The 12744-nt window shown below is 38.0% G+C and overlaps 1 protein-coding gene across 4 annotated transcripts in view; it reads left to right on the top strand.

Moving 5' to 3' along the window:
- Nucleotides 1-12744, top strand: part of ZNF462 (zinc finger protein 462) — a 154071-nt gene that overhangs the window by 59021 nt on the left and 82306 nt on the right. For 2 of the 4 annotated variants that reach the window (XM_031961362.1, XM_031961368.1), the window contains exon 2: nt 11548-11796. In XM_031961362.1, coding sequence (XP_031817222.1) covers nt 11580-11796 — 217 coding nt within the window. In that variant the 5' untranslated portion in view covers nt 11548-11579. Of the gene's footprint in view, nt 1-8384; nt 10121-11547; nt 11797-12744 lie in introns of those variants that run through there. The other 2 variants (XM_031961358.1, XM_031961372.1) reach the window with 2 other exon arrangements.

Here is a 12744-nt window from a genome sequence, read left to right as displayed (position 1 = left end):
ATAGTATAGGAATGAACATTTAGGATTTATTAACCAAGTTCTATGGGCTAGGTACTATATTAAGTGCTAGGGCAAAAAATAAAGGCAAGAGCACTCCCCTCAAAGAGCTTACAAGCTGTTGGAGGAGACAACATGTTCTAGAGTGGAGCTGTAGGAGGCAAGAGAAGAGGGCTGGGGAGTTGTCAAGAAGGTGGAAATTACAAGATTTGGCATTGGATTGGATATGTGGTGAGTCACAGGGAAGTTGAGGATGACACAGCCGGTAAGCTGGGCTGCTGGTGTCTTAGACAGTAATAACAAAACTGGAAATGGGGGAGGAGTATTATTTGCAGGGAAAGATAATGAGCTGCTTTGGCCATATTGATTTTGAAAAGAAAGAAGTCTGTCCCTACCTTGTTCCTATAGTATCCTCTTCCAACAGGCTTCTATTTATTTGAATCAGTGGGTAATGGAGAGAATAGTTTCTAAATTAGTCATTGCATACCTTTTGGCTAATGTCTCCATGGGAACATTTGTTGGTGGTGGTCACTTGTTGCAAATAACAGAATCATCACTTCTTTTTGGTAATTGACTATGATAGTCAACTCTTCATTTTGGAATAGCTTAGCAGGATTACACATGGATGAAACAGCCAATGTAAGCAGGATAATTTATATTTTTTTCCCTCCATGAGCCACCTTTTTCTCCTTCCTTTCTTCCTTCCTTCCTTCCTTCCTTCCTTCCTTCCTTCCTTCCTTCCTTCCTTCCTTCCTTCCTTCCTTCCTTCTTTCCTTCCTTCTTTCCTTCCTTCTTTCCTTCCTTCCTTCTTTCCTTCCTTCTTTCTTTCCTTCCTTCCTTCCATCCTTCCTTCTTTACCTCTTTGTTATCTATCTCTCTCTCTCCCTTACTTGCTCATGGTTCATAATCAGCATTAAGACCATTAAGAATTGCTATATGCTTTCACTGCCTGAGAAACCTTGTAAACAAAGCTTTGTCTTCCTGACATTAAAGTGTACTGGAATTGCAATTCTAGAAGAGTTAACTTTATTCTTTGTTCATTACATTAGCATGATAGAATCACCTACAAACTCTAAGAGTGCCTTTAAGTCAACTAGAGCTTCCATTTGAAAAAAAGACTTCTATGTATTTGGGGGGCTCCAAGATGAATTTCTGTTCTCCTTTCCACAGAATTTCCTCTTACTAACATATAGCTTTACTATTATTGTAAATGCCAGTTTTCATGTCACAACCAGAACATGTGAAGCTCAAACAATGATACGAAGAGCATTATTGTCAAGGAAAATTTGAACCACAATGATTAGATCATGGAATTTTTGTTTGTTTGGGGGGTTTTTTAAGTTGTTTTAGTCCAGCTCCTAAACAGATCACTACTGATAGCATATGGCTTTTGCTGAAATCTTTTCCTTTTTTTAAGACCCAACTCATAGGCCATCTTGACTAGGCTCTTTTGACCTTGCCACCCAGATGAAAATGATCTCACATTTCTCATAGTTCTTTGCTTGTTATTCTCCTTTGTACTTATAACTCTTTGTGTACATATCTTTCTTCCATGATGTTGTTTTAAGCTCCTTGAGAGCAGGGTCTAAGCTGTATCTATCTTTGTATACCCAGTAACTAATGCCCATGTGTTGCACATAAGAGGTGCTTAATAAATGGGTACCATTGAAATTCATAATGCTACCAGTGGTGCTTGATGTGAAGGCATATATGGGATGCTTCATCATACTTCTATTTTCATTTGCTTTGGTTAATGTGAAGATAACAGTCCCCCAACACATTATTTTTGTGGTTCTCTTTTCTATATTGCTTTTTTTTCTTTTCATTTTTTTTCCTTTGGTAAGGCCTCCTGGCATGAATAAGTAGCTGCCTAGAAAATTGTCCAAGAAGTCAGTTGAATTCAGCAGTTCAGAGAGAGTTTGTTTATTCTAGACTAAAATATTTGTTCCACACATACTATGGACTTTCTAAGTTTTTCAAATATGGTTTTTCTTGGGAATTTAATGAGGAATTAATTATAGCACTGGAAGTATAGATTTTACTGTGAAGGTCATTTTACTCTGGGGCTGTGCTATAATATAGTGTTTAAGGCCCATCTTCTGGAACTGCATTTTAGGAAAAGCACATTTTCATGAGGCCCATTGAATGTATAAATGGCATTGGAGATAGTGCTGGCTTGGAATCAGTAAAGCATGGGAGCTAATTCTAATTCTGACAAAGTATGAATTTCATGACCACGAACAAAGTTGCAGTTTTTCCTCAGCCTCAGTTTATTCAACTGTAAAATTTAGATAATAATACCTATTTACCTTGCCAGAGCTGTTATAAGGTAAAGTAAAATGTAAATGTAAAGTACTTAGCAAATTTAAAAGTTCTATGAATTTCTCAGTTGTTATCATTTATTGGTAATTATTTATAAGCACATAATGGTTGTCTAGAAGAAGTTTATTCTTTAGCAAAAATTATTTCTGGGAGATTCTGATCTATTTGTTTTACATTGTTTAAAAAAGGCTTGGAGAAAATCTTTAGTTTGACCTTACTGTTTTTTATGTGTCCAGGGAGGAAATACTGTGGGATGATCTTCTATAAGGAAAGCTCCTATCTAAGTGCTTGCTCACTGAATTGCATTTCACAATTAAAGTGCTACCATATTGATTTCTTCTCCCCTTCTTCATTATTAATTAATGTTTCCTGAGCACCCACAATGTGTTCTGTCTCGTCTGATTGCATGACACCTAAAGAGCTGGACCTTAGCTTTTAGGGTCTTTCACTCCAAAAGTGCATTATTATTGAGAGTTCATGGTGTGTAGATCTTAGTTAGGCATTTGTTTATTCTAGTGCCACCAATCTGATACTTGGTAGTATCTGCTACTCTTGTGTCTCTTATGTCTAAGGATGTTTTACTAAGATGCCTCCTGCAAAATAGGCTCTCCCACGTACTCCTGGTGCCCAGGATCTAGTGGAGTAAAGTTACATCGTGGAAATGGAAGAAGCGATTGCTAGATGGAGAAATCCCTTACCTATCTTCTTGTTTTTCCCTTGTCTTACCCGCTAGTCTCACATCAGTGTTAAGAAGAGACAGCATTTTTCCATTGTCATGTTCTGTTAATTTAGTGCTGGGGAGGATTCTGTGGAGCTAAATGAACCAACAAGCTTGTTTAATTAGAGGGTGTGATATCCTCATAACTTCCTCTGCCATAGGTAACAAGAAGGAAAAAAGTTCACTCCATTTGTATGCCTTGAGACAGGAAGCACTCAAAAGAGACCCAATTATTGGCCAAGATGTGCCTATTGTTTGCCTTTCAGGAGAGCATTTTGTTGTAGCTACTGTACTGATGATGTGACTGCAGCAGAGATCACAGTGGGAAGGGGCCAAGGTGCTGGGCCTCCGTAATCGGATTCCTCAGCAATGTTAAATCGGTCTGGAGCCCTCATTCCAGCTCTTGCACCAGTTCTGTGCCAGCCCTGCTGAGCCCCTGATACGGACTCAGGAAGCTGCTCATCCAGCAAAACTGACTCATGTCCCTTTGAATTGCCCTATCCCAGCCCTGAATCCCAGCCATTAAGCATGTACCAAGGGGCAAGTGCACGCTTGTACACGGTGCTAGAATTCCAAATTAACCTCTTATTGAGTCTTTTCCCTCTTAGAAGAAAGCTATCTCATTACAAGGCTCTGTCTTTCCTACCTCTGTAACTTTGTAACCAATCCTTATGTTTTAAGAATTGGAATAGAGCACAGTGGCCACTGGCATCTCCTCTGGAAGGAGTGAGACCCTAAAACTCTAATTTGGCGAATTTGGTCATGGTACTTGTATCTAAACCCACTCCGGCTTAGCAGAAATAACTGAGGTGAGACCTCTGACTGTTTGTCCACTTAATGCTGGGCAATCAGGTCTAAACTGATAAACACACAGGGAGAGATTCTAATTCGCATTTTGATCTTTCTGCGATGTGGTAGATGACTTTTATTTCAGCCTGTTTACTGCATGTCTTAATCAGCTCTTTAATGAAGACCCAGCAGCATATCCACAACTTCCCTCTAATTTTACAATTTTTATAATGAGAGTTCTTGAAGTGTGAAAAGTGTTCTCTAGAAATTCAGACAGCATCTTAAATTGCTTTTAAAGGAGCAGTACGCATGCTTCTTCTGTCTCTGCCATTTGATGAGGTTTGGATCCTGAGGAGAAAAAAAAATCAATCAGACTCTTTAACAGCAAAAACTGAAGCAAGAATCGCTTCAGAATTTCCAGAGGACTTCCCAGTGACCCCGTGGAATTTCAATGTATTCCTCCAAAGCTCCTATCTTCTTTCTTAATCTTTTGACTCAAAAAGAGGTTTTCTATCACTTGATAATAGAACAAGGTTAGTTGGTATCTTATTCGTCAGAGATATTTTCAAAATTCTAGTGTGGGGAGGATGGGGGAGGGAGAGAGGATTTTTTTGTTTTGTTTTGTTTTGTTCCTAACTCATATCTCTAGACCAAAATCTCTAGAGCACTTCTGAGAACTAGAATTATCTAGTGAACTGTAGGTCCCTCTGTGCAGACAATGACCTTCTAAAGCTTCTGAGATACCACCCTATTTCCTCCCTTTCTTTTCTTGAGCCTTGCTATCCTTCTTTATCTCATTGTTCAACTCACACATTTCCTCTCCTAAGGACAGGGGAGCTGGCAAACTGCCCGTTGCCCTAATGGCCTCTATTAGCCTTGTATCATTGCAAAGGAATGCATGAATTCTCCATAAGGTATGTACTATCTCCTTGTGTATTAGGCACTCACTACCTGCTTTCATAACCGGTCATTCAACCAGAATTGCTATTTTACATATCTAACATTTTTGTTCACTTGGATTACCTCCCAAGACACAGAGCTCATTTTAATGAAGATCCCAAGGGTATCCATCATGAAATACTACTCCAGCATGCTTTGTAACATATGAAAACATTATGCAAGGGAGCAAACTGAAAGCTATAAGTGATACAAAAGAGTAGTGTCACTGGCTAGAACACCTTTAGGTTAGTAATCCACAGATTGTCTGTTTGAGACTTTCTGCATATTCCCAAGGTCCCACAGATGGGCCAAACAGACTACATACAACAGAAGCAGCCCCAGTTGGCAGGGTGCTAGCCTCAACCGTATTTCCCTGCTACTATTTAAATTGTGTCCCATATTGGTGAGATACACATGTGATCACAAATTAATCCTTTCTTCTCTGAAAATTTGGTTTTGAAGAACAGCTGTGTCTCCCTTCTGAATTCCTTAATTATTTATCCTGTCTGATATGTTAAACCTTTCATTAGTGTGGGTAAATTGCCAGAAGTACACAACTGCTTAGATCATGTAGCAAACAGTATAAACATTTGATAGGGACATTTGATGACACTGAACGTTGAGCCAAAATATACTGCAGAACCTAGTACTGTGGGATTGATGGAGGTGGTTTGTTGGTTGGGTGAAGAGGGGAAGGAAAAGTGGAGTTTTCTTGTATTTTTTTTCTTTAAAGAAAATTACTTTGAGATTAATAACATGGTTCACATCACCTGGACTTACAGAGAGAGAAACCAATTGTGTCCTCATATGGCTTCTATTAAAGTGGAGTCCACATGCTCATGTGTTGAGTCCAATTTGACTCAAGATAATTATTTCATATCTTAGGTACACTTTACATTTTTATTTTAAACTGTTATATGTGGAGTGTCAGCATCTTTCTTATATACTCTTCTTGAAAGGATATCATGAGCATATCCAACTTCTGTACTGAAAAATGATTAATACAATGGAATTGCTTAGGATGGTCAACTTGATATATATCATATACTGTCATTTACTAGAAATAAAAATTTAACTTCTACAAGTGGGTCAGTTAATAAACTTGTTTTCATTCTTCATCTTCATGAGGCTTGGGTGTTACCAGGAAGATCTCATGTGCTCATTTTCTCACTTACCTCATCATCCTCATGCTCAGTCAGTTTGAAATCAAACCCCATAAACAAATCCCAGAGCTCTTCAAGCTCATCACTTCTGTTGATTCCACTCCATGAGTTTGGACCGTTATATTGGCCCTACATATTGCAGTCTGGGCAGTCTAGCTGTCTCTGTTCTATAAATGCCATTGGAGGAATGATGCTTGGGTGACCAATGACTTGGCTTTTTGTGGCTTTCTTGGCTGAACTAGCCCAAATTATGTTCCTTCCATAATACTGATGCTCTAGGTTTGTTATCTTTCCTATTTATAGGATTGGGGTGGGGGTGAGGGGACTAAAACAAACCAGTAATCTAGACCAACAAGAAATCCCTTTATTATAAGATGATGGAGTTGAAAGTTCTAAAGCTAGAGGAGACTAGGATATAAAACCGGGTTTCTAGTGTGGAAAGAGAAAAAATGTACCCTACAGTACTGCATGTGGTGTTTCAAATTCTATTTCTCAAAGACTTCACAGGATAGAATTAGTAACTATTGAATCACATGGCTGTGAGGCTTCAGAGTTTTATTTCTGGTCAGGAAGCCTTCAATCAGAGAAAAGGTTAGACCTATGGAAGGCTTCCTGCGTTTTGTTTCATGAAAGTTTCCTTGACACATATGTCATTTTGACTTCATGGGCCTATGCAGTGTGCCATTGACTTGACCTGAAGATGGCTTGCCAAGTTAATACAAATGGAACTGAATAAGGGTAGCTTTTTTTTTTTTTTAAAGAACAGTGGGCTACAATAGATATTGTCATAGTAATAAACTTTAAGCTTATATAGGATGGAACTGTGAGATGTCTTAGCATACATAACCTAAAGAAAACTTGACACCCTCCTTTATGGATCTAGATTCTGGCAAAATTAAAGAAACTGCTAACCAACTTTCAAAGTTCTCTCTTTTTAAAAATTAATTAATTTTTTTCAATGTTTTTATCCCTTGCCATTCTTCATTTATACAAACTGCCCCCTATACCTGGAACATACTTCTTCCTAATTTCTATTTCTGTGAATTCTCATTTTTAACATTTAGCTTGGGCGCCATCTTCTCTGTGAAGCTTTCCCTGATATTTCTGGTCATTGATGCTATCTCCTACTACAAATCAACTTGTAATCAGTTATTTATATACCTACACATACTTTCTTTTACTAGAATGTAAACTTCTTGAAAGTAAGTCTTGGTTCTTGTTTAGGGGTTGTTGTTTGTTTGGGGGGTTTTTTGGTCAATTTGCTTGTTTTAGTTTTATATCCCTTGGAATTATTATTGTTTTATTATTAGGAATTTTATATTTATATATATATGTGTGTGTGTATGTATAGTATATGTCACATGTATGCATATGCAACACACAGAATATGTGTATAGGTGTGTACCTACTATACATGTACATATATACACATGCATGCATATATGGAATTTATAGCTATTTATATATGTGTACATGTATGTATGAAAACTATTTATGTGTGCACATGCACAAATATACATGTGTGTATACATAAAATAGTTAATAAATAAGCATCAAATTGAATTTAATTGAACTTTTAAGGTAAAAAACTAATTTAATTTTGCAAGTAGATGGCCTTAAAATTGCATGAGATAGCAACCTATGTTCATAAAATATTTTTCCATTGCCAAGTTTCTGGGGGATTTCCAAAGATTCTCCAGAAGTATTGAATGGAATTTCAAATGTTTAGCTTTTTTAAGTTCAGTGTTTGGAGATTCACAAAGGAATCCTCTATTTGAGTACGTTCAAATTATAAATTTAAACTTAAAAATATGAACTGTTAAATTATTTTCAAGATCTAATGAATAGCTAAAATGGTTTTGTGTTATGTAGGTCCAAAACATGGATAGTAGTTTATTTATTGTTTAAACCATCTATTTGCTATATTTGCATCAAACTAGTCTAAGATCTTGATTATTCTTTGGAGTCTAGTTATTTGTAAGCAACTTGACATCAAGAAGTCTAGTGTTACCTTGCATATTTTAAGTAGGATTTGTAGATTCATCTCATGACCTGGTAGTTCAGAAACTCCACTTCTGCTTTTGATTTTATCAGTTTCATACTCAAGAATGAAATATTTCTAATTTCATTACTCTAGTATTTTAAAATTTGATATATATATATTTTAAAAATATATATAAAATAATATAAATTATTTATATATAAAATTATATATATATATGATAGAAGGGCTTTTTCTTAACATCAGATGATTAGAATAGACCCATGAGCATTTTTTACCTCTAAGGATTACTGCTATTTTCATTGATCAAATAGACAAATATTCACAATTTAAACCTTCCATGAAAATGTATCCTTTGCTGGTTGATGGATGGGTCAATTTCTTTCTCTCTCTCTCTCTCTCTCTCTCCCCCCCCTTCACACACACACACACACACACACAGATTGATAGATACACTCACACTCATGCTAACATCACATTTCAGTTTCTTTGATAGCTTAGTCCATGCTGGTGATTTCTGTTTTCTTCTCTATGACAGCATCTGTAGAAGAAATGTGTCTGAACAAAGGCAAAATGTCTCTCAGCATAGGCTGCATCCTGATTTCCGTTCTTGGTGGTGAAAACATCAGATTGAAGGCCATTCAGCTGTACCTGATGTTTGTTCCTCTCGGCTGCTTCAAGATTAACCTCTTCTGTGACTTAGGGCTGCTTTTGAGGAAGACACAGCAGCAGCCTTAGAGCTAGAACCCATTAGGAAGGCCCTCTCATCTTTTCCCCATCTTGCTTCCTTTTCTCTTCTCCTAACCCTTTCATCTCCCTTGTAGCAGAACAAGTAGACTTATTGGTTGGGGTTTGCATCTAGACTTTAGTCTTCTCAGTAATAACTTCAGAAGACATCAGGACGTTGAAGAGTTTGGCATTTATATAGACACACACGCACACACACACATTATGAAACAACCATTGCTGGAGGGGCCCTGGCTTCCTATGGAAGAACCTTCGTCTTTGTTGTTGTTGTACAAACCCGTCTCATACTTTCCAAAGGACACACAGCAGAAAGCCTTTTGTTGCCTTATTTCTAAAGGCCTGAAGTTTTTAAGGGAAGAGATTTTGTTTTCCTCCTGGCTACACAATGGAGCTTTCAGAGAACCCCTTTTAAAAGGAATAGCTACAGTCTTTGTGTTGAAGGGTGTGTCTGTTGGCAGGGTCTGCTGATGCAGACAGACTGGCTGGTGATTAACAAAGGTCATTAGACTTTGGAATCTGGCAAGCAGAGTCAGATGGTATGTCTTCTGTGTGTAGAAGGACGGCTCCCAAGAGGCTGAGGCTTTCTGGAGGTCCCCCCCCCTCGCCAGCTCTCCCCCACCACCACCCCCCCCCTGCTTTAAGAACTATTGGACAGTCTGGACCAGGATCTTCCTCCTTTTCTAAACCACCCGGGTGGCTAGGACTAAGGAGCGATCAGTTCATTAATTCCATGGGACAGATGAATTGATCAGTTATGGGGCTTAAAAAGGACCTTCCGAGATCTTTGTGAATGCTATTTGAAGGAAGAGAAGAGAAAGGTGTTCCTATGGATAGCCATGGAAACAGTTAATTCTTTGTTGGGAAGAGTGGAGTACCCGTTCCGGCCACACACTGCTCTCCTGGTGCTGATTTCTTATATCAACCTAGCAGAGTCTTGTCTGCTGGAGATGGAGCTGAGATGCTGAGATAAGTGAGGCCATGTTGTGCACGGACGAGAAGCTAGGAGCCTCAGAGTGCAGGAGTTGTCTGAGCTAAAATGGCTGCTCCTGAGTGAAGCTCAGAAGACTGGGACAGCTTAGTGAGTCTTAAAGCTTCAGTGACGCAGGAGCTCCTATCTCTTGAAAGTGTGATAAACACATTCTGCAGAGCTGTGGCTTGTTTGGCTGAGATGAAAGGACTCAGCTTGGGGGATGGGGAGTGAAAACTGGATGATCTGCTTTTCTGTAAAGTGCTCTAAATGCAGGAGTCGCCTGCACCATGGAAAAATTTGTTTTCAGGTCTAATGGACTGTGCGAAAGGAGACATGGGGTGGGGCTTCGGTCCCTGCTGTAATTTGATCCAGAGCAGATAGCAACCTCTTCCACACAATTTGGGCTGGTTGCTTAGACATAAAAGCTTGAGGATCTCGGTTGTGGCAAATCTAGGAGCTGAAAAGGACCTAGGGTAGAATTCATTTCTTTCTTTCTTCTTCTTTTTTTTTTTTTTATTGAGAAAGGAGGAATTACTCTGTGCAAGGGGAGAAGATAAATAGCAGTGTCTCCCTCTGTAAATTCAGCTCGTCCAGAATTGGACTTGCCAGGAGTTATTTTAGCAGGCTATCAGGAGAAGCATTCCTTCATGTAAAACCCTGATGCTATGCCCACTTGGGATACATTGACATCAGATTACAAGACTTGGATTCTGCTATAGGAATCATTCTATCTTTTGCTACGAATGCATGGAAGTTAGCCTCAAGAAAGGTTGTTAGCTGTTGTTTTGCCCCCTTTAGTCATCTCCAGTTCTAGATTAGAGAAGCCCAATGGGGCATGTGGGAAGGAATCCATTCATTAAGCTAATAGCTTTTCAACAGTGCCTAGGAATTGTTTAAGGGTGGGAAGACCTTTTACCTCCCTAATACCTTTGTTCATTTCTCGGGATTGGGAATCTTCATTGAGTTAATGCAAAGTAGCCTATAAATTTAAAACCCACACTTAGTGTCAAAATGGATATGGTTGGACAAGGTCTTTCTTTCACAACATTCTCATAACCTTTTCGATCAGGGTTCACACTGAATGCTTGTGACAAAAGGAAGGAAGGGAAAGAAAGGATTGCTCAAGTGATAAAGCATAATCTTTTTAATAGAACAAACTTAGTTAGAATTTTAAATCTGAGAAGCCCATAACTATGATATTGATTATTGCGAGAATTTATGAGATCTTTGGACCTAATTTCAGCCTGGGAAATTCTCAGATACTGAGGAGATTGGTAGGAGAGCACTGATAGTCTATTGCTTCTGTGTGGAGGAAGATACTGCACAATTAGATCCAAATTAGATTTCCAGAGATATTTTTTTTCCTCTTAAGAAAATTATCAAAATGCTAAGATTCTTCTCATAGGTGTAACTTGATTTAATAATAAGAATATAATTTCTTCTGGTCCTTAGTTTGCTGATTTATAAAAGGAGACCAATTAAAGTCTTCCAAGGTTCTTTCCGACTCTAAAATTCCATAACTAAGTTTTAAACAAGTAGAGAAGCTCATGAGCTAATTAGAAATCCAGTAGGGAAGTTCAGAGATCAACAAATATCTGATGATGTATGGATTTCTTTAGTGCCCACAGGCTGATTCTGTCAAACTTATACCAAAAAAAAAATTCATTTGACCAAATTAGATTAAAAAAAATACTTTCTCCCCCAACCCTTAGTGTTATCAGATTACTGTCAAAGGGGGCACCATCACTTTTCTCTATAATTATAATTATATATTTATATGAGGGATCCTAGGTACATTTGGTAATATTTCAGCTAATGGATATCCATTTAGGATGGGCAAATCATCCTAAGGTGGTGTATAAGTAGTGTGAGTTATTAATTTTTTTATGTCTTCTTTCAGAATTTCCTAATGTAAAGGAATAAACCGAAATCATGGAGGTACTACAGTGTGATGGCTGTGATTTCCGAGCCCCATCCTATGAAGACCTCAAAGCTCATATTCAGGATGTCCATACTGCATTTTTGCAACCGACAGATGTTGCTGAGGACAATATTGAGCCACGCTCTGGATCTGTGAATGCCAGTAATCAGACAGAGGTGGAATTTTCTACTGTAAAGGATGAATTCACAATTGCAGATGATATATCAGGTAAATCTATACTTATCTGAATATATGTGATCTACTTTAATTGCTTGGATTTATTTTTAGGCTACAGCTTGATACTGATAGGATATCATTTCATGGGGTGCCTTCTCTGTGAGGCATTAAAATGATTTTCTTTGTTGTCTTATCTCTTGCTATTCCTGTCCATACTACACTACAATACTGTCTAACTAAACTAAACTAGTCATTGTTCTCCAAACACATACCCTAAACTTATACAACATTTTTTTGTTGTCGCTTCCATCTGGAATAGTCTTCCCTTGATATCTCTGCCTGTTGAAATTCTACCCATCCTTCAAAGACTAACTTAAATTCCAGTTTCTCCATGAAATCTTTTCTGTTCTCCATCAACACCATATATATTCTCCTTCCTCTCAATACATTTTGCCCCTATTCACTTATCTTTTTCAGCCTTCTATTATAGTTATTTGTGTTCACATGTCATTCCCTCTATTAGAGTATATGGTGATAACAGGGTACATTTTTATGCCCCTCCCTCCACCTTTCTTGTCCAATGTCTTCCTTGTCCATAGTGTATGCTCCTAAATGTTTGCTCAGATGAATCAAAATGTCTTCAGAAATTTCAGAATAAGTACAAGAAAACTGGAGGCTTATATTTAATAGATAACAAGGACATTTTTTGTAGGAAAAGTTACTATGCCCTAATTTTCATATTTTACCTTCAACTATTAGCAGTGAAAGCTGTTTATAATAATCTGTGCTCAAAGGTCAGCCTTAAGGGCATCATCATGAAACTGTAGGTAACTTTCAGTTTGGAAGGAAGTTATATGACACCTTTGGAATATGAGATGTACAAATAAAGAACGAGCAGAATGATCCTTTACCAGACTTCTGATTGTCTCCTGGTGTTGTTTCCTTTTGGGTTCTCATCAGTGCAGACTATCTAGCTAGAAAGTCCTTGAGAAAGGACCC

This window comes from Sarcophilus harrisii, chromosome 1 (genome assembly GCF_902635505.1).
Source record: "Sarcophilus harrisii chromosome 1, mSarHar1.11, whole genome shotgun sequence".
NCBI lineage: Eukaryota > Metazoa > Chordata > Mammalia > Dasyuromorphia > Dasyuridae > Sarcophilus > Sarcophilus harrisii.
Note: the sequence above shows the minus strand (reverse complement) of the source record. Positions and strands in the feature narration are given on the sequence as shown.